The sequence below is a fragment of the Haliotis rubra genome, unplaced genomic scaffold (genome assembly GCF_003918875.1).
Source record: "Haliotis rubra isolate DU_JTF1 unplaced genomic scaffold, ASM391887v1 Scf160, whole genome shotgun sequence".
Lineage (NCBI taxonomy): Eukaryota > Metazoa > Mollusca > Gastropoda > Lepetellida > Haliotidae > Haliotis > Haliotis rubra.
Window position 1 is genome coordinate 135,437 of NW_025765559.1, and position 23,923 is coordinate 159,359.

The 23,923-nt window shown below is 41.0% G+C and overlaps 1 protein-coding gene across 1 annotated transcript; it reads left to right on the forward strand.

Moving 5' to 3' along the window:
* Positions 1–3,232: 3,232 nt before the first annotated feature.
* LOC124271450 (cell cycle checkpoint protein RAD1-like) lies at positions 3,233–18,843 on the forward strand. Its single transcript, XM_046706607.1, has 8 exons — positions 3,233–3,428; positions 4,512–4,667; positions 5,636–5,730; positions 7,830–7,941; positions 9,397–9,519; positions 10,087–10,151; positions 17,178–17,322; positions 17,997–18,843. Exons 1-8 carry the CDS (start codon positions 3,318–3,320, stop codon positions 18,033–18,035), a joined length of 846 nt encoding a protein of 281 aa, XP_046562563.1. The 5' UTR covers positions 3,233–3,317; the 3' UTR covers positions 18,036–18,843.
* The last annotated feature ends 5,080 nt before the right edge of the window (positions 18,844–23,923 follow it).

A 23,923-nucleotide genomic window follows, 5' to 3' on the forward strand; every position in this document is an offset into this window, starting at 1 on the left:
GTATAGATATAGCCCATGGCTAACTCGTGACCTGAAGACACCATCCCTCGCCGGTTTGGTTAGATATACTGTAGAGATATTTCGCGAGTATCCGAGAGATACCATCTGTCCAACAACGAGTTCTTTGGCTTCCGCTCGTCAGTTACGTGTCGATATGAGTTGTAAGATAAGTGGTATCTGACAGGCACGAGCGCAGTAATCTGCTGGTTATGCACCCTTCGAGTGCACAGTTTCAGCGTCAAATCAAATATTTTGTCTATTCTCATGGCCAAGTTGTGAGGCAGTAGATCCCAACAGTGTTTAAATCCTAAATACACTGCTTACATGGGCCAAACTGTTTCCTGTCCAAGAGCGCATGCATGTGTTCCTCGCCTCACTTTAGCAGTTAGGAAGAAGGGTAACAGTCTAGCATGAGGTGAAACAGAAGTTGAAATCATGAAAGGTTGCCATAGCTACCTTCAGAGCTTACTAGTAATCGAAAGGATGGATCGGACTTGCATTAGTTCTAAGAGAGTTTGTATGTTGGGTTTAACGTCGCTTTGGACAGAGAACCCGTTATAGGATTGCTTGAATTCAATGATTCGATTACAGACCAATTTGTGTTGCTTGAATAAGATCACCGGTCCGTTAGTGTTGCTTAAATTCGATCACAGGCCATTATAGTTACTTGAATTCGATCACAGGCCATTATAGTTACTCGAATTCGATCACAGGCCCATTCGTTTGCTTGATTACTTACAGGTTGACAGACCCGTGAAGATCCAAGTTAGAATTGATCCTGGGCTACGAGAGCCTATCAAAAGGTTTTTCTGTATAAGACAACGAAAATATATTATCCAAAACATCGCAACTACTGATGACCATGGCCATACATAGTTACTGAGAACATGCAAAAGTTACGTGGTTCAATATATAATGTTTCCCAATGTTTATTGCTCTCCTGAGTTCATGCCGCCATAGTCAAATTCTCTCAGTCAGCACCTTATATAACATTTCTTACAGATTGACAGACCCGTGAAGATCCAAGTTGGAATTGATCCTGGGCTACGAGAGCCTATCAAAAGGTTTTTGAGCCTAAAATACTTCTGATATGTGCATGATAAAAATAACTGCATGATATGACCTGCATGACCTCGTAAGGGTGGGAAAGCCAAATTAACTTGGTGCCCCTTGTGGCTGCAAGAGTTGCTCCTCAGGAGTTTAGATTGATGAAACGAAGTGCCGTTGAGATTGACATCCTGTAATAGATGGAAAAGACAAAGCGCCCGTGGGCATCTAGCTGGAACTCGGCGCTATATAAATAGATTATAATAATATAATAATATTGAAGAAATGTTTATATCATTCACATATACGTAATATTGACATGCACATGTCGCTAGTTTCCGGTCAGGTGACATCTGATTACATGTACCCCTATTGAAACAGCAGAAATGGATAAGCTTGAGTATAGAGCAGTCATAAAGTGTTTGGTCCTCGAGAGCCACCCGTCGAAGCACATTGAAGAGCGATTGATAGCAGTACGAGTACTGAGTCCCATGGTGTACTCGTACTGCTGTACCGATATATGATCTCTGACAACATGCCATCGTGTCCCAGTTGGGTAGATCGATGCTCATGATGTTGATCACTGGATTGTCTGATGCAGACTTGATTACTTACAGACCACCGCCATAAAGCTGGAATATTGCTGAGTAGGGTAATAAACAGTAAACTAATATGCTCGTTGACAAATAATTTGTTGGTGGCAGTAAATGAATGAAGCTCTCATACAATATCTTACAGGCCCACCTGCACAGTAAGTTCTCTTCCGTAGCAATAACAAATCGATGATGTGTTTTTCAGTCTTTATGCTTACATGATTATGAGATGATGCCCTGAATACGGGCCCTGAGCTGTGACAGATGGAGTCCAGGGCAATAGTTCCCCGTTTTCAGCTGCAGCCTACTCACCAGATGACAGTAGTTGGTATAGAGGTTTGAGGTTTATTTACCACGTTGATATCGGCCCTGCCACCATTGGACTAGACTGACTGGAGGCAGATTTACCCATATATTTTGTTTTCCTAAGGGACCGTTCATAATTTATGGCTTTGGGGTGGTGGGGTTGGGGAATGATGATGATGATGATGATGAAGATGATGAAGGAGAAGTTGATGATGACGACGACAATGACGACGACGCTGAGGATGATTTTAAGTGGGGGTGGGGGGTGCCACTCGTTTTGTTCTATTGGGGGTGGGGGTGGGGTATCACAGTGTCACATTGCATACACATGTGTTTCTCCATAAATGTCATCAACTTTGTAATTTCTGTATAATGACAAACAGTGACAGCGGGTGTAAGGGTGTAGCTTAACAGCCCTACCATTGACACATAAGTTAGACTTTCTGTAGTCTGTCAGTATCTCTTGAAGTAAACAGATGGGTGGGTATCAATAACACATGTGAGGTTGTAGGGTGGGACAATATGGTTCAGCAGCAACTGTGAGACAGAATTGACTGAATGGTGTCGAAATGTTATATAAGGTGCTAACTGAGAGAATTTGACTATGGCGGCATGAACTCAGGAGAGCAATAAACATTGGGAAACATTTAATATTGAACCACGTAACTTTTGCATGTTCTCAGTAACTATGTATGGCCATGGTCATCAGTAGTTGCGATGTTTTGGATAATATATTTTCGTTGTCTTATACAGAAAAACCTTTTGATAGGCTCTCGTAGCCCAGGATCAATTCTAACTTGGATCTTCACGGGTCTGTCAACCTGTAAGTAATCAAGCAAACGAATGGGCCTGTGATCGAATTCAACTAACACTAATGGCCTGTGATCGAATTCAAGTAACAATAATGGCCCGTAATAAAATTCAACTAACACTAATGGCCTGTGATCGTATTCAAGCAACACTAACGGGCCAGTGATCGAATTCAAGTAACAATAATACCATGCTTAGTACTTGCGCCTAGTCTGCTTACAAAAATCACTCGGGACCCAGTTTGTTTAAAAATAGTAAAATTGAAGAATTGATTTTGACTCCTACTTCGAAGTTATTTCATAATTCGAAATGACGACGTTAACGAAATCTTATAGATAAAGGTAAAAATCGATCGGAACCAACTGCAGTCATCTTTACATTCACCCTCCACATGTAGTGATTATGACACGTGTACCAAGAAAATTATTTTGTACAGGATGGTAAATATGTTTACCATTAAATTACCTCCCTTTGACAGTACAACAAGATGGCGGTAAATACGGATAAGAAACCTGCGCTTGTTATAATTTTCTGATGTATTCCTAAAATTTGTAACCAACAATGAGTCTATCGACACAACAGGCAGATGATGACAACCAGAATATTCTGATCGCAAAAGTTGACAATGCAAGGAATGTTTCAAGTATACTGAAAGCCATAAACTTCAAAGAAGTAAGTAAAATAATATATTTCATTATTTGATTTGAGAATGAACAAATCATGATCAAACCCTGCAACGACACTGTTTACCGGGCGCCGGTTATAGCTCTTACAAGTGAACCTACACCCTGTAGTAGTGAACCTTACTTGTTTAGATTTCAATAAGCCCCGCGTCGAGGAATACTCTGATCTTGTCAGCTAATCCAGGCAACTTTGTATCTATACCAAGGTGTCGATGAAGGACTTGCCTGGAATACGATTTTAGTTATCATGTTTATGTGAACCTCTTGCCAGGAAGCTAATGGGTTGATAAACTGGATCTCGCTTCACTGTTTCGAATGCCTTTTTTGATGTTCAGTTGTGTTGACAGATGTGTATACAATTGTCCACAAGCTGATATTTGACCCCGATGTCTCAGTCTCAGTAAGAATTTTCCAACCTAAAAGTGCCTCAGAAGTGGCATACCTGGTCAGGCAGTGTAATGTTATGTTTAATAACATGACATGATATCTAAAAACACCTGCATAAGTGACTACTGTTAAGCAGCCACACACACAGGGACAGTATTGCCATGTGCATGATATGGGTGAAATATTCTTGAACACAATGTTAATAATGCCTGTTTCACCTGACTTCACCTCACCCCTAGTACGATTTTCCAATTTATGGTAATGTAGGCATATTTTATGTAATGGTCTGGATCAAGGTTTTATATATGATATGAAGATGCTTAAGTGTTTAATTTTACATTGTTGCATCAATTTCAATGTTGTATATCTTTTATTCATAAATAGGAAGTTTATGAACATGATGAAAGTCATAATTCTGTACAAACTATTTTTTACTCTGTTTGGCATTTTAGAATGTGCTGAATGATAAGAAAGATATATACTTTATTAATGACAATGTTTTGGTGTGGTTTCAGTATAGATTCTTATATCATTGTCATTCTCGAATGAAATTGGTATAAGAATATATACCACAATATTATCTTCCATAATTGTCCTACCATGGGAATTAACTATTATTTCTTCATCCAAGATAATATCCTGATATTGGCCTAAACTTTCATGTAGGATGCTGTGTTTGTTTCAGACTGCCACAGTGTTTGCCAGTCCTATGGGTCTGAAGGTGACGGTGGAAGATGCAAAGTGTGTTCAAGCCAATGCATTCATACAAGAGGCAATTTTCCATGAATTTTCAATCAAGGAAGATCAAATTACATTCAAGATAAATTTGACAGTGTTATTAGTAAGTACAAAATACATTTTCTCTAATATCCAGTTATTAATTATGATATAAGAATAATGTAATTATTATGATCATGATAGTGGAATTTTACAGAAATATTATGTTTGATTGCTAGTTTTGGAGTGCACAGTTTCGTATTTTCATTTATAAATGTTGTCACCGCTGCCGATACGACATAGGTTTGACTGGGCACAGTACACGCAATAGCAGTTATGCTAAGCACATGGAAAATATGATTGTACTTGGTCTTTGTTCTGTGTTATGTGTAACTCAGGTGTCTCATAATGCTGGGGTCATCCATGATGACTGTAATCATGTTTATTATGTTTATTCATATTTTCCCTTGAATTCTGTACAGTATACAATTTCATTCCATGTCATACAGAAGTTTGTGGTAAGGTGATGTACAAGCCCACAACAGATACCCCAAAATTACTTTTACTGATTTGTTTCTAACCCTTTTTATTTCAAAATTGTATGTCATCAATTCCTGGTGGAAATTAATTTTGAAATTGACTAAAAAGGCTAATAGCTTTATTAGTACAACTGAATGTACCAATTATTTGCTTGAATTTAACAGTGGCAGAATTCATCTTTAAAGATAGCTTCAAAATCTCACCAGGTGACCTATATTTTAATTGCATCAAAGTGTGCTTGATGTTATTGCATTCTGGTCGCTGCCAAAATACCCCTCTTTACTTGGGACTACCATTGTCCACCTGCAGTAGCCTTAAATAATAAATTGTCTATTGGCATCATGTCCAATCCATTTGGTTTGAAACTTTGATACATTAACTTGGCACCACTTGCTGTGGTAACCATGGTAACAGACTGGCCAGTACTATTGGCATAAGGGACTTAACTATCAAGAGTATACCGGTATTGATGAGATGAAATGACATTAAAAATTGTGTTGTAATTCTTGAAATTGAATTGAATGCGATAGATTATGTTTTTTGTTTTCACAGGAATGTCTGACAATATTTGGCAGCAGCAACATCCCCGGTGTGACGACCAGTCTGAAGATGTGTTATGCTGGTTATGGCTGCCCCCTTGTGCTCATGTGAGTTTGATGTGAGTGTGACATGTGAGTTTGATATGAGCGGGACATGTGAGTGTAGTGTGACTGTGACAAGTGAGTGTAGTGTGACATGCAGAGATGCCAACCCATATGATTTTATCGTATTCGTTATGAAAAAAACAACACAGAATACGCGACTACGATAGCACAACCACATTTTATTCAGTATCAAGCTATATGTGGATACTTATTACTGATTTAGTTGAGTGTAACGTTAATAACAAGGCCTTGGACTATATATTTACATTTCTTATTCAATATGAAAATTCTTTGTTAAAGTTAATACAAATTTTGGACAACAATGCTAATTTTCACATCTGTTTTTGACCAAAATACTAATTGGGCTAAATTAGGGTTGGCATCTCTGTGACAGGTGAGTGTATGGCGTGAGAGTGGCATGTGAGTGTAGTGTGAGTGTTACATGCAAGTTTTATGTGAGTGTAATGTGTCACTTTGGTGTGAGTGACATGTGAGTTTGATTTAAGTGTGACGTGTGAGTGTAATGTGTGACTTTGATGAGAGTGTGCCATTTGAGTTTGATGTGAGTGTGATGTGTGAGTTTGATAAGTGGGTGTGACGTGTGAGATGCGAGTGTGACATGTGTGTTTGATGTGAGTGACATATGAGTGTAATGTGTGACTTGTGTGTTTGATGTGAGTGTGACATGTGAGTTATGTGTGACATGAGTTTGATGTGAGTGACATGTGAGTTTGATGTGTGACATGTGAGTGTGATGTGTTTGATATGAGTGTGAAATGTGAGTGTAATGTGTGACATGTGAGTTTGATGTGAGTGTGACATGTGAGTAATGTGTGACATGTGAGTTTGATGTGTGACATGTGAGTTTGATGTGTGAGTGACATGTGAGTTATGTGTGACATGAGTTTGATGTGAGTGACATGTGAGTTTGATGTGTGACATGTGAGTGTGATGTGTTTGATATGAGTGTGAAATGTGAGTTTGATGTGTGACATGTGAGTTTGATGTGAGTGACATGTGAGTGTAGTGTGAGTGTGATGTGTTTGATATGAGTGTGACATGTGAGTGTAATGTGTGACATGTGAGTGTAGTGTAAGTGTGACATGTGAGTTTGATGTGAGTGTGACATGTGAGTAATGTGTGACATGTGAGTTTGATGTGTGACATGTGAGTTTGATGTGTGAGTAGTGTGAGTGTGACGTGTTTGATATGAGTGTGACATGTGAGTAATGTGTGACATGTGAGTGTAGTGTAATGTGTGACATGTGAGTTTGATGTGAGTGTGACATGTGAGTTTGATGCCTCTTACGACAAGCATGGGTTACTGAAGGCCAATTTTAACAAACCTTCACGGGTGTGTGATGTGTGAGTTTGATATGGCGGTGTGACATGTGAGTTTGATGCGTGACAATTGAGTGTGACATGTGAATATGCTGGACAATTGAGTGTGACATGTGAATGTTATGCGAGTGTGAGTGTAACATGTGAGTTTGATGTGAGTGTGATGTGTGACATTTGAGTGTGATGCGAGTGTTATTTGAGTGTGAGTTTGATGTGTGATGTCTGAGTTTGATGTGTGACAATTGAGTGTGATGCAAGTGTGACATGTGGGTGTGACATGTAAGTGTGAGTTTGATGTGTCAGTGTAATGTGTTAGTTTGATGTGTGACATATGAGTGTAGTGTTAGTGTGACATGTGAGTTTGATGTGAGTGTAATGTGAGTGTGATGCCTCTTACGACAAGCTCGGGTTACTGAAAGCCAATTCTAACCCAGACCTTCAGGGGTCTGTGATGTGTGAGTTTGATATCTGGGTGTGAGATGTGAGTTTGATGTGTGAAATGTGTGATGCGAGTGTGACATGTGAGTGTGATGTGAGTGACACATGTGAGAGTGATATGAAAGTGATAAAGGTTGAAATGTATTCAAATATACCCACTCTCAAACTTAAAGCTCACATTCCTTAACTTACCAGTATGTTTGAAATATGTAAGCATATCTAGTCTTTGAGATTAACACATATTATTAACACATTTATTAAACAATAAATCAATCGGGGTCACTGAGCTAGATACTCATGATGATGATACTTGATTTTTCCAGTCTAGAGGAGGAGGGTGTTCTGACAGATTGCAGCATCAAGACCCTGGAGCCAGATGAAGTGCTGGACTTTGATTTCTGTAGTACCAATGTCATCAACAAGATCATCATGAAGGTACAAGGGGTGAAACAATACAACACATATTGCTGAAATATAGAAATACAGCGTGTAACATTTATGTTGTCTCTCATCTCCTTTTTAATTCATATAAAATATTTAAAGGTCACATGCAACCAAAATATCAAACATAATTAAAACACAATTATCACTTATTCATGACATATAATATACATGTACATTGTTGGTTATGAAAAAACATATAAACAAAATTATAAGCGTACAATCACAAATCAAAAGTGCAATATTGTGTACTTCGGTTTACTTCCCAAGAAACGAGGCAGCCGGGATACCGAACCCAGTCAGAGCGGGTAGGTGTGCACTCAAGTGTAACGGCTGGTTCATTTGCATATGCTTCCCTCACGGCTCATTGTGTGTGTATATATAGAGATGTTGGGTTTTGTAAATACATGCTCATTTTTTGTGTATAACATTTTGCAATCAACAGACATCATAACATGTCATGTGTTCAAGTATCACACCTACCTGTCTGTGTAATTACATAATGTGACAGAGACCGAACTCGGGCCATAAATCAATGCATTTTGTTTATGGTGTATAACCTGATTGTTGTTAAGTTCAAATTGCATGTGGTCAGTGATAGCAGCTGTGTATTGAATATTGTCATTAGCAGACAGGCAGGCAGACACACAGGTGTCAATAAAACAAGACATTGAGTTTAGTCTGTGACAACGACATAGTCACATATCTATATCACAGTTAGAAATTATGTCAACGCTAAATAATGACATTGCTTTTAAGTATCGAACTGAGAAAGTGACTCGGTAAGAAGAACGTGTGGTGAAATAGACAAATGAAATTATATAAACAGTTTATTTACTGTCATAACATATAAAAAGCTTGCACCGGTGAGACATGAACAAAACATTAGAAAAATAGCTCACACCAAAGCCTTCACCGAGTATTCACCAGACTACCCGCCCGAAGCTGCACCTAACTCCATTTCATTGCGCAGACGCTATGAGCGCAGCCCAGCTGTTGAAACCCGTTTTCCCCAGAAAAGTCGGGGGAAAATTAGTGAAACGTTTGAACTCCGATTTCGTGCGGGTGTTTTCATCGCGTTATTTTTCAACTTTATAAGTTGAATTTGCATTTTTGATGATTTGTTTCGGTAAGTCCATACCGAAAGGTATCAGAATCTGCAAAGTTGTGTTTTACGTTGCATGTGACCTTTAAGATAATTAACATGATTTGAACAAAATCCTGTTTTGATTGTTAAGATTTATTTCTTGGGTAAAAAAAATTCTAGAAATAAATTTTCACAATCAAAATTTGTAAAACACATGTGTCTAACTGAATGTATGGTTTTGATAATATTCTAAAGTACAAGGTCACAGTCAAGGTTATATCTGTGATTCTCTTTTGATTACTGGTAATACTTTGTCAAAGGTCAAGGTGACACTGAATGTGAACATTCTATTGTCCTTTCAGTCTGAGTGCGTCAGAGAAGTGTTCAGCGAGCTAGACATGAGCAGTGATGTTCTACAGATCCTCATGTCTCCAGACAAACCTTACTTTCAGCTGTCGACCTTTGGCAATGCTGGCAGTACTCATGTGAGTTTTCAAGATTAGTGTGCGGATATTCATATTTATGTACTCTGCCTGCAAATGTGGACATGTTTATGAAAGTGCTTGTGGTGTCTAATACTGGTATAAGTGCAGATATAGTTGATAAGTACAAGAAAACATTCAAGGTCAAAAGGTGAAGGTGACACTGAATGTGATATATCCATTGTCCATTGTCAGAGTGCGTCAGTGAGCTGGACATGAGCAGTGATGTAATACAGATCCTCGTGTCTCCAGACAAATCTATCTAATATAGTGATCTGCTTGTATGCATGAGTAACAGCTGGCAATAGCCTGGAGTTGTGAAGTCCATTGAGATGTCAATACTGAGTTTATCATAGATAAATCTGATAATTTTTGCGCTGTTGATGACAACCTCATGTTACACTGCCTCACGGAACATTGAAATTTAGTGCAAAAGACATGACTGCTTGGTATCATGAGCTACAAGTGAAATGCTAATATACTTCAGTATGTGACTTGGTTGTATTGTGAAACCCTGAGATACCCAGGTTTTTATTTTGTTTTTGGTATGAGCTGATGCCTCATTTTCAGTCTGCCTTTCCGAAAGACTCTGACATGGTGGAATCCTTCCAGTGTCAACAGACTCAAACCAACAGGTAAGATTTACACATGTTGCAGATTCAGTACAACGCAGGACTTCTGTTGTAGCAAAATATACAGTTTTGCAATGTCTGATGCAAATTTTGCAATGCCAACTATATGACCTGGACACATGTTGTGTTACACCAACTAATGAGAAACAATGCACTGCGTCTCTTTCTAAAGGAGTGATGTGCTATTTCAGTGCTATATTTTCAGACATGCATCAAATTGAAGTTCAGTAATCAATTTCTATTTCAGGGCAGTTGGGATGGAAGCCTTGCAATCAGTTTGTTATAGCTTTGTGTTATTTGTATAAATTTAGGGTGAAACGATTCAGTAAAGTGACAGTATAATGTGTATTGTGATTTGAAATTACATGAAAACCTTGACTATAAGTTTATCTGAGCAGGATCCAAAGAAAAACAGCTTAGACACTTAGACACATGTTAAAGTGACTATTTTTCCTTATCCTGACTCATGTATTATTGCTTGTCTCCTTCCTTTCGCGAACGTTAGTGGAACACTTGTATCTCCTTTTGAAGCTCCCTTTCAAAAGAGCAGATGTAAAATCACTACTCACCATGAGTTATGTCCCTCTGGTTTTGGCGGGAAAAACAGCCACCTGTCTTCCAACGCTTCACTCTCTCCTTCTTCGCCTCTAGTGGACGGTCTGGGAGAGCCTGTGTCTCCAATACGGCACTATATCCTTTGATTAATTAGTTATTTCCATATAATATACCTTTATAAGGCTTTAGGGAGTATCCTTCTACAATAAGGTTTGAAATTTATTTGTAATTTGACTGTTTATTCACGTGTTTTACGTGGATTGTTCAGTTGTTTACATTTCATGAAAACCTGTTTTCGTTGTAGGTTTAGGTTATCTGCTGCAGACCCGCGATTTACTGTGCCCCAGTTGTACAACAATATGCACTTCCAGCTCTCGCTGTAACTTATGTCAGCAATTAATACAAATTCAATTTAATAATTATCATTTCTCTGTACTTAGGTGCTAAGGATAAATCCTGTCGACTTTTACAAGTCATGGATAAACCGGCTGAGTCCATCCAGAGCTGTCCATCGTTGTCCGACGACATTCTACCATCCAGTGACCTGCCGGAGATGTCCTCGAAGATGGGCGTGGGACGCTGCCCGCCATTACAACGAAGAAAAGGTCTTCTACTTCGACAACTCCTCAACCCAGACGAAGAAGAAGAGGCCATCTTCAACGCAGAAAAAGCCTCACACCCCTAAGACTTCAAGCAGCTCTACGGGACTTCTTCGCAGAGATGACGAGGACCTTTATGGCGTCGAAATCGTCCCGATGGCAGAGAGAGGACTCTACGATGAACCGCTGTTGATCATCCCAGAGATACATCATAAGAAAAGGAAGCAGGCCTCAGCAACGGTTATGTCAGCAGCCTTATCTACGCAGTCCGAAGTCTACACTGACGGCAGACATCCATGAGGCACAGCGATCCCTGGACCATATCGCTACCATCGCAGAGACGACATCTCTACAATCGCCGCAGACATTCAACCCTGGGGCCTTCATGCAGCAATTCTCTCAACAGATGATGGAGATGATGGAGAAGCGCCGCCAAGCAGGAAAGAGCCTCACATGATGGACAGCCAGGCGGCTCTCCTGCTCAAGTCATCAACCTGAGAGAGGATCCAGACCTGCACGAACTAACCCCACACTGATGATACATCTGAGAGGCCCACCAGAGAATCTAGCTCTAGGACTAAGAGCAGATCTACGCTTACATGACGCCAGCAAACCTGCGGCGCAGGGACGCACGCTCTCTTCAGAACCAATGAGATCGCCTATCAGAGGATGAGACTAATAAAGAACCTTCACGCAGGCTACCCACTTCACAGAGAAGGAAACCTACACCACCTAGAAGGTCGAGAGAGACGCCTCGACTCAGACCCTCAACAGAATCTCTCACCCTGCTTGAAGGTCATCTACAATATCGTCAACAGGGTCAACAAGATCGTCAGGAAGGCAATCCAGGACTAAAAGACGCCACCTACACGCAGGTCGCCTTTACAGATCGCTCTCCTAGAACTACACTTAGTTCATCATGCTCATCCCCACGCAGGTCGCCACGTAGATCGCCACACAGGTCTCCACGCAGATCCCCAACTAAGGATGATCAACGATCTTATGCCAGTGAACATGATACAGACAATGGCGGTATCATATTTTCGGACTCAGAGATAAAATATTGGATGGCTAATGGACTGGACTTAGCGTCACCCTCTAAGGAAGAGAATGAGGCAGTCACGTACCTAATGAAGGATGATGATGTGGACACGATCACTCTACCACCAATTGATCCCATCTCGGAAGTACCGGAGGACTTAGACGCAGCCTTCAGGAAGGCAACGAGGTTCCAGGCTCCTAATATCCCACAGTTCAACGCAAAGAAGTTCTCACTACACAACATGGACCCCTTCATGAAGGTGCAAGAAATAGATGAGAACTACAAAATCATCAACGACTCGGACCAAATCTTACAAGATTGAGGACAAAAAAGCTGCCACAGATAGACACTATGACCAGAAGGATGTTCTTCGACTTAACAGATCCAGGGCAGTTAATGAGACGCCATCACCAAGTTTAAGAACTCTACTGCAGAGGAAGACCTGATGATTTATTCTGCCCTACTAACGCAGAAAAAGGACCACCAATTTATGTCGGTATCATCCATATCCATATCAGCAGCTGACGCTTAGCTAGAAGACAAGGACTATTGTCGTCATGCAACTGGAGCTAACGCTTCACTAAGACGCTGTACAGAGCTCCATGGTCTACAACATCCATCTTCGCAGGGGAGATTGACGAGGTCGCCAAGGAAGTCACAAAGGAATCGAGGGAGGTCTTGATGATAAAGTCCATCGATACACTAGCAAGTGTCATCAGGCAGACCTCCCTAACGCTACTCGGCAAATCCAAATTTGCAGGCATCCAAAAAGCAAGAGAAAAGAAATGGGACCTCCAAAGGAGGAAAGGACTTTTCACGCCCATCCGCAACTATAGAGGACGATCGGACGGGGCAGGGCACCCAGAAGCTATAGACGATGAAAGGCGGGTTCGGAACGACTGGAGTCTTCCATCCCCAGCCGTTCCTGTTCAACCTTTCCAAGTGGGTGGACGTCTACAACACTACTGGGAGAACTGGGGAATTTTTCAAGATCCTTTTGTATCCAACATCCTAAGAGACGGATATCACATACAACTACAAGCAGCCCCTCCACTAACAAACGCACCACAGAGGTTCAACTTTGCAACCCAGCGGACAGAGAGGCTACAAGAAGCGGTCACATCTCTACTAGAGAAGGACGCCATAGAAGTGATAAACCAGGACCAGATCTCACCAGGATTCTACTCCCCAGTTTTCCTCGTACCAAAGAAAAACTCCAAAGAAAAGTTCCGACTCATCTACAACATGAGGACATTCAACAGAGATTATCTATGCAAACCACAAAAGTTCAGCATGATTCATCTACCACAACTACTACATCTCGTCCGTCCGTTGGACCACATGGCCAGCATAGATCTACAGGACGCATACCTGCATATTCCTATACATCCGGAATCAAGGAAGTACCTGAGATTCGTACTAGACGGACGACACTACCAATGGAAAGTCCTGCCATTTGGAATATCATCGGCCCCCTGGTTGTTTACAAGAGTGACGAAGCCCATAGTCACATACCTACATCATCGAGGTCTACGCAGTGCGTTCTACCTAGACGACGGGATTCAAGCTCATCAAGATCCCAATCATCTCAGACTACAGCTGGACTTTACCATCAGGCTTCTCACACAACTAGGGTGGCTAGTGAATCTCCTCAAGTCGGAACTAGAGCCTACACAGGACCTGCAGTTCCTAGGAATTCGGCTCATCACAACAGAAAACCGCATAGCAGTACCAGAGGACCGTTGGCTAAAGATACAACAGATGGTATCGCAAGCTCTACTCTCTCCGTGGCCACTACGACAGTGGCAGAGCCTGTTGGGTCTCCTCACATCAGCACAGGATATGACGCGCAGAGGGAGATTACAACTACGCCCACTACAGGTCTTCGTGAATGTACATCTGGACGATCCGGATCCCTTCGACTCCCCGGACAGACTAAAACCATATCAACTATGGTAGACTCCAGAGATCGAATGTTTGCGGAGGCACCTACTTAGCAGAGCCAGAGTGCAAGACGATCTCTATGTGGACGATAGCTCCAAGGCTGGGGAGCACACCCGACAACGAAGTGTCAGCTGGGAAATGGACAATAGACGAGAAAGATCTGCACATCAACATGCTGGAAATGAAAGCAGTGATAAACGCCATACTCCACTGGACCAGCATTTTAAAGAATGCTCATCTAACAGTACACACGGACAACTCCACAGTGGCGTTCTACATAAACAGACAAGGATCAACCAGGTCGGTGAACCTTCTGAACCTCTGCTTTCAACTGTTCAGCATACTAGACAATCTGAACATCCACATAAAAGCATGCCAATCCAGGAGCCAAGAATGTGATAGCAGACGACTCTCGACCAACTCAACCATCCCCAACAGAATGAATGCTACATCCAGAGATCTTCAAACAGATCATACAAGAGATAGGAGCGCCACTAATAGACCTATTTGCCACAAGATTCAACAATCAACTGGTAACATTCGTCTCTCCAATACCAGATCCACGAGCATGGGCAACAGATGCTCTAAGCATCTCCTGGGAAGGACTAAACGCTCACGCGTTTCCACCACCAGCTCTAATACCGAAAGTGTTGCAGAAAATCATACAGACGAAGAACCTGCAACTGATTTTGGTCGCGCCTTACTGGCCAGCGAGAATATGGTTCCCCATTCTCATACAAGAACTAGGACCACCTCAACTGCAACTACCAGAGTGGACGAACTTGCTAGTACATCCACACACAAAGCAAGCACACGGCAACCCACAGGTGTTCCGGCTACACGCGTGGAGCGTATCAAGGCGTGCTTGAATAAGAGAGGATATTCCGCCAGAGCAGCGAAAGCAGTCACGCTAGCCTTACGCAAGTCAACACGCAACTTGTACAACGACAAGTGGCGAAGCTTCTGAGACCTACGCTTTGAAAACAGGCTTCACAGCCATAAAAGCGACACACCCTCAAGTGGCGGACTATCTTTGTCACCTAAGACAAACGAAGCGGTTGAAAGGGTCAACACTCTCAACATACCTAGCGGCATTGAGCTCAGTTATTACTATGAGGACGAGTGTAAAACTGACTAAGGTACCAGAGTTACTGGCCTTACTACGCTCTTTTAAACTGGAGGACCAACAACAGAGATTTAAAGCTCCGGCGTGGGACCTCAACATAGTTCTACGGCATCTCACCAGTGACGCTTACGAACCATTAGATAGGACATCTTTTGAGTTCTTGACGAGAAAACTCTATTCCTGATCGCCTTAGCAACAGCAGCAAGGATGTCGGAAATACATGCTCTAGACTTTGAGAGGACATGATTTGACGAAAATCAAACATCGTACATATGGGACTGAGATGGGACTTTATAGCAAAGAATCAACTGCCAGGTCAACCGGACAGACAATTCCACATCCCAGCGCTATCATCAGTCCTTGGGCCACAGGATACACAGGACCTTTCCTTATGCCCAGTAAGAGCATTGAAAGTCTACCTACAAAGGTCTAGAACAAGGAGACGAAAAATTCAAGCTCTTTTCATCCCTATATCGACAGCTTACACAGACAGAGATCTCTCGCGACTACGATATCATCAATATGGATGAGAACTGTCATACCACGGGCCTACAAAGCAGCAGGACTTGATCCTCCAAGAGCCTCCAACCCACATGAAATTAGAGCTCTGGCGCCAACACTCGCTCTACATGGGAATTGCTCTATCACCGACGATAATGGAGGGCTGCTTCTGGAAATCGGACATGGTGTTTGCCAACCACTACCTGAGAGACATCGCCACCGAGGACGTCTCTGGCATTCACCATTTTCGCCCACTTGTTGTAGCACAACAATTGACAGTCCCACAAAGGTGCTGAGACGGAGTCTTGCCCTTTTATCACATGACTTGCAAAAGCCTACACTCAGGAGAGTACAGCTTTAGAGTCCATATGCACGCCTAAGACAGACTAAGCATAAGTGATAAGACCCAGTACTTGTAAGGACGCATCAGACATAAAAGGGTCGCTTCTCCACTGATGCTTGCATCAAGAGATGGAGTTGCAAAATCCCCATAATAATGTTAACAGAAGCAAGGACCAAAAGTTAACAATTGTGGTCCCCCATCAGAGAAAGCTGGAAGTAAAGGGTTACAGCAGCAGCAGAGCCTAGCAGTAAATAGAAGTGCTACCAGGAAGTTCCCATAGGGGTATGCAGGACGTAAATCACTAATTGAATCCAGAAGTGGCTTGTCCCACCACCAGATCCGACGGATTCTACAAGCAATATTACATGAGTCAGGATAAGGAAAAATATGTAATTTTTTCTGAGTAAAATTGATATTTTATACTTATCCTGACTCATGAGGTAAGCTCCTCCCAACCTCCCCGCTAGGCACTTTGGATTTCCTGTAAAATTAAAGTGTCGGGCTAGCTATTCGAGAGAGTGAAGCTGGGAAGACAGGTGGCTTGTTTTCCCCGCCAATACCAGAGGGACACAACTCATGGTGAGTAGTGATTTTACGCCTGCTCTTTGAAATGGAGCTTCAAAAAGGAGATACAAGTGTTCCACTAACGCTCAGCGAAAGGAAGGAGACAAGCAATAATACATGAGTCAGGATAAGTATAAAATATCAATTTTACTCAGAAAATTACATATTTCTAGTACCAAACTATAGACACTAATTACAATTCCTTTTCAGGATATTTGACTGATGAAGAGCTGGGGATGGAGAGTGTTGATATGTATAGTGTTTCACCAAGTGTAATACAGGAACAGGATGAAAATAAAATATGTATCGTTTCACCAGTGTATCAGTTCACCCCTAGGACCAATGTTTGTTGCAGGTACAAGCTAGCTCTGCTCAAGCCAACAGTGAAAGCTCTGGCTCAGTCCACTCGGGTGTCCATCAGAACCGACAACAGAGGCTTCCTGTCTCTACAGTACATGATCAAGAATGAAGACAACCAAGTCTGTTTTGTGGAATTTTATGTGAGTGTAACAATTTGAAATATGGTGAATAATTTTACCTTGTTCATAACCGGCAACCCAGGAGAAAATTGAGGCAGACGGAGTGGCGTCCCTTTTGGCAGGCCAGGATCTGATGCGTCGCCAAAGTGGTGGCAACTTTTGTTGCTTTGGGCTTCATATATGGTCGTATACTTTCAATATTTGGTAGTACATGTGAGTGTAATGATTTGAAATATGGTGAATAACTTTTAACGGACAACTTATTTTCTTTTGCCCTGGTGACTCTGCAGTTTGCAGTGCAGAGTTCCATCCCTTTAGTATTCCAGAATCTGACGAGTAAAAAAAGAGGCGGCAAATGATTAAAACTTTTGTTGCTTTGATCTTTAGGATAGAATTGTATACTTTAATAGATGGTTGTTGATGTGATTGTAATGATTTGAAATGTTGTTGTTTTGATCTTTTGTGTAGGGTTATATCATTTCAATAGATGGTGGGTGGGGCGGTGGGGTAGCCTAAAGGTTAAAGCGTTTGCTCGTCACGCCGAAGACCCGGGTTCGAATCCCCACATGGGTACAATGTGTGAAGCCCATTTCTGGTGTCCCCCGCCGTGATGTTGCTGGAATATTGCTGAAAGCGGCATAAAACCAAACTCAGTCAGTCAGTCAATAGATGGTGACATTTTGTTTTCATTGCAGTGTGCCCCAGATGAAGAAATGGAGGAACCAGATCACTGACACAGGAATGTACATTGTATGTATGTGGGATTGTGAGATGTCAACAAGTCTTGTTCTTGGATATGACTGAGTGATGAGGATGACTTTCAGGACCAATGGAGAACTGTTATCAGTCTTCTTGAAGGCCCAGCCAGATGTGTGCATGTCCAGTAATTTCACATTACAATCATCGATCAGAAGCTGTCATCATCTCATCAACATCCTTAACATCACTGATGCCTGGGTGCATGCACTGGCAGGCTGGTCAAGGAGCATTACAAGACGGAGACATTACGTGGTGTGTGACATCCCTATACCTCCTGGGCTCGCACTTCGGTAAACCTAGTCATCATTGGATCCTTTTCTATGATTCTTGTGGTTTGCAAATTTCCTGCCGTTCATCTTCTTTAACGTTTTACTGATCCTTTGTTTTCTTGAAGGAAAGTGTAAGGGAGGTAACTTGTGTTACCTAGAAACCAAAGCTACCACCAGTTTTGATTGACATGAAGACATCATTTCCATGATGAAGATTTTTGAGAACTTTCTTTGCATGTCAGTCAGTTTTTTAAGATTGAATTCTCACTAACTTGATCATACTCAATGGAACTTGGAACCCAAGATTGAGGAGCTTTTGTAAGTCCCATGCTGATGGGTACCTCCCAATTTCATTGGTTCATTAGACCTGGTTGTATAGCCAATCAAACTGACAAATTGAAAACAAGGGCAGGACCATGCAAATGGATCAAGTGGTGGATATAGGTTTACTCCGGGCCCAGGATGGGTGTGTGATTATGAGATATTTTTATTTTTCATAAATAGTCATACTTCAGAGTGTGTTTGTCTTTTTTGTTTGGTGCAACATGGTGCATGTTACAATATTTCGAAGCTGGAAGTGTGTTGAATCAAAAGCAAGTGGATTCTTACAAGGATGTTGTTTGGTGCCAAAAGCTGTCATCTTTACTACTGACAAGCAAGTTGCTACTGACTGCTGTGTTTTGGTTATTGTTTTAATCGTGTCCTGTGAGGAAGACCTGACTACATGTTTTAAAATGTGGTTGAGGAATTAGCTTACAGTGTGGAAGTGTTTTAGTGATAGACAGATGAGGAGGATATGAAACCAGAAAGGTGTTTACCTCATGTCCAAAGAAGGGGTGGTGGGGCAGCCTAGTGATTGAAGTGTTGACTCGTCATGCCGAAGACCTGGGTTTGATTCCCCTCACGGGTACAATGTGCGAAGCCCATTTCTGGTGTCTTCTGCCGTGATATTGCTGGAATATTGCTAAAAGCGGCATAAAAACATACTCACGCATAGTCATATGCAAAAGCAGAACGGCCACGGAAGTGTAGGTGATAGATGGGAGTTAGTAGCGATTACTGTTTTACACCACTTATAGTAATATTCCTGCAATCTCTTGGCAGGGGATATCATCAATGGGCTTCACACATGGTTACCCCACCAGCCCTGATAGAGGGGAAAATCAGACGATCAATCCCCAGACTGCATCTGCAAAAACCTTAAGAGATTGTACTTACTCAAACACATGGGCTGATAAAAGGACAGAGGTCTTACTTGTGTTCAGCCTTCACGGAAGTAAGGTTGTGGTCGAAGTAACAATAATATTGTAAGTAGTATTATATTGACCCACCTCGCTGCCACGAGAGAAATTGTTATGATATACGTTATGTCATGCAAAAATCCTATTATTATCAATAAAATACATATTTTATTACCAGTAGAAAGTAGTTTTGATTTTAGACTCGGTGAAAAACAAACCTAAATACCATTTATCCTCAGACTGGCGGATGTTCCCGACAGGGCGCCGCCATTTTTAAAAATAAAAAATCTGTTAGAATAATGAGATTATATAGTTTGTTTTCATCAAGTTAGAAAATCAAGACTACTTTCTACTCGTTGTTAAATATGTATTGGAATCATAACCAAACGGATTTTGCATGACACAACTTATAACATAACGATTTCTTCCACGGAAGCGAGGTGGGGTCGAAGTCACAATACTGCGCGATAAATTTCTTTGCTACATTCCCATGGTTAATGTCCACTCACCAGTATGTAGATACTAGTCAATAAAAATGCGTCTTTATATTTGGTCTTATAATCCTAATTAGTTTATTATCACACTTGTATGCATTTTGAAACTAAATAAAAAGCAGACGATCTGCTGATACTTATAGTGAATTTATAACAGAACTGTAATATCTAGACATTTTATAGTTTGCCAATGTGAATCATAATTCGCACACACACCCTAGTGCATGTTGTCTGTCTCATTACACTTCACGGAGAAAACAATGATTCTGTTGAATGCTACGACAAATGAATAAAAACAAAATGCAAATATTAAAATTAAAACAGATTAAAGTTATAGGAACAATATCAGGCCATTACCTTGTTCGAGGAATGTATCCATCAATATCCACAAAACTGTTCCAAATGATGTGTCTTTTAACAGTTTAATATACGAAAAAGTGATAAATCTTTTCAGGTATTGGTGTATAGTCTCATTGGTCACCCAAGATAGCACACCTGGCAACTAATTGCATAATGTCCGCCTTTCTTTAAAAACAGTAATTTAGTTAGCCAATAATGGGCAATCAATCAATGTATTGGCGGTTAATCCTTTGAAAGAAGGACGTTGTTTTTTACGCAGACACCGACACGACAGAGTGTATTCAGTATAGATTAGTAAATCTACATACATAAACACTACCTTTGACAATTCCGCTGTGTAAGATAAAAGTAATTAATCAATCAGCGTGTTATCGGTTAATCCTTTGATCGATGTTTATAATGTTGAATATTTACTCCAGACACAAGAAATGCCAAATGGGAACCTTTGTCGGGTAATCTAAGTGTGTTACCACTAATTATACCTGTTATAAATTCATTAAGTGACCATCAAGTGAATGATGACAAATAACATGTGTAGGTTTATACCACCTAACACGGGTTACAACGAGGGAGTATTAATTGGTGTATTGCATGTGAAAACTTATGGGCCGACACTGTTTTGAGAATACAAACAGATTTTTACGACATGATTAAATATCGAGGTAAAACAACACAGAAATGGTTAAGAGCACTTCTGGTTGAACCACCTTGACCTTCAATATCAGACGAGACAGACAGTCATTAATTATAGCTGGTACCAAAATGTTATGATCTTTCATGAAATGGATAAATCAATGCAAACGCTTCGTATATTTTTAGCTCTTTCGTAATGTGACACCCAGTGATCTTTACCTAATAGCAATGATCATCTAAAATAGCCCCTGAAAAGGTCATGTATACTAACTTTCAAGGAATGGAATCAAATACACGCAAGCTATGGCATACATATTTTTTTCCTAAGTTCTTACTGAATGACCAGGATTTTCAATGTCATTCTCTCATATCATATAAAGTCCCCACGAGTACTTAACACCTGCCCAAAAGATGTTTGATGGAAACAAGTGCAGAGCTGGCCGAGGAGCCTGACATTCTTTATTATTATAGGATACTTATATAGCGTACATATTCAGGCAACTAGTACACGTGTGCTCAATGCGCTGGAGGGTTCCCTTGATCAACAGATGTCTCCTTTCTGGCACTCTTTTTTAACCATCTCAGCTCCCTGGGGAGTATTCAACTCATGCAGCCAGTTTGGCGCAGCGAGTTATCACACAGCCTCATCCTCACAAGGTACCCATTTGCACCCCAGTGGGCGAACTGGAACACATAGTCACAGTATTTTGTCCAATGATACTGCACGTTACTATACCCGCAACTAGGTGGCTCCACGTGTTCGTGTGTCCACCATCTGGTCACCTACCTTTGGATGGGTGCTTTTCAGTGCACAGGGTTGTGTACTACTCACTAGGGGTTGTGGCAACACTGAAAGAGCCTGCAAGTAATGTTAGCTCCAAGGTTTTTACACCCGGTCACAAGTGGGGATCGAGCTAGGCACCATGCGCTTACTAGCACGGCACCTTACACAGCTTGCCCCCCTAAACATTCGGATCAAACACGTCAACTCTTAACTGCACATCTTACTGGGGACATGTGCTAACACAGTACCCAAGTATGACAACAAAAAGAGTTCGGAATAATGCCTCAGAAATTCAGAACAATTGGTGTATCTCTTTGACACGGTGACAAACTTCTATGATACCTAAAGCAATGATGAGTGATGTGACGTTAGTTGTGTGATTACTTACAGTAGGCCAAATTTCCGGATTCAGAGCTCAACAAGAATGTCATCATGATGCTTCAACCGTCCAGCATTGTTCCTTTGAGAAAATAACAGGCATTATAATGCCACCCAACTGTATAAATAAAAGAGTAATGAAAAGAATCAAATTTTTTATGGATCTGGACATCAGTTTTATTTGGATGGTAAGAACGGTCCACTTGCTGGATCTGGACATCGGTTTTATTTGGATGGTAAGAACGGTCCACTTGCTGGATCTGGACATCGGTTTTATTTGGATGGTAAGAACGGTCCACTTGCTGGATCTGGACATCAGTTTTATTTGGATGGTAAGAACGGTCCACTTGCTGGATCTGGACATCGGTTTTATTTGGATGGTAAGAACGGTCCACTTGTTGGAATAGCAGTATAAGATGCACATTTGGCTTGAAAAAGCCAAATCAGTATTTGCCATGAAAATAAACAACAAACAACCCGCATTGAAAAAAGTCTTTCTATGACACCCTAACTCGCATTCATTTTTTATCATTTAAATACAAAATAAAACCGTGCTTCAGATGTCCGCAAACGTATGCGACAATGCTGTATAACAATGAGCTAAATTTCCATATCATCTTCGCTAGATGGACACGAGCTTGCTACCCAGTGAATGCGAATGAAACTGGATGGTCACTTACATTTTTAAATGCCATGGCACGTAATTTCAACTCTCTCTTTTTTAAAAAAAAAGAAGAATATTTTGAGAAAAGGTGTCTTGAAAATACCTTAACATTTTAGGCTAAATCGGTAATAATCTCTCCTCACCAGCATGTTTATAATTCTCAAATAAATGGCCACCTAAGGCAATAGCAAATGAAGCGAAATTGTCGAAACGCTATTAAATGCACTTTCAAAAATTCGTACACAAAACCATCCGGAAAGATCCGGGTTAGAATTGGCCTTCAGTAACCAGTGCTTGTCATAAGAGGCGACTAACCGGATCGAGTGGTCAGGCTCGCTGACTTGGTTGACACATGTCATCGGTTCCCAATTGCGCAGATCAATGCTCATGCTGTTGATCACTGGATTGTCTGGTCACTCGATTATTTACAGCGCCATACAGCTGGAATATTGCTGAGTGTGGCGTAAAACTAAACTCACTCGTACACAAAACGGAGCCATTGTTGTATGACATTTGAACAAATCTCCATTAATAAATGCGCGCATGCAGGAAGTTGTCGATACTTTTGAAACAAAACATAGCTTCAAAATGTTATGATATATTAGTTGTTTAAATTTTCATAAGTGAAATGTTTAGGAGATAAACATACTGTGTTGGAAATTCAGAGGTCAATGAACGAAATGAATAGCTCTAAATTTGATGAACATAGAGATTTCTTTCTGGGTTACGTACATCTTTTTATTCTTGAGTACGTTTCGGGGCTTGTGGCCCCATCATCAGGTAATATTGAACAGTAACTGTTAACTGCCCGATATAACAGTTACTGTTCAATTTAACCTGATGATGGGGCCACAACAAGCCCTGAAACGCTGTACTCAAGAATAAAAAGAAGATGTAACCCAGAAAATATCTCTATGTTCATCAAATAGCATCTTCCAAAATGCTAATCAAGCATCTAGCTCTAAATTTGATTTAAAACATGACTGGGGTCCTGACTTGCGCAGAGCAGGAAGAAAATTAGTCAGAGCGTATGACGGTCT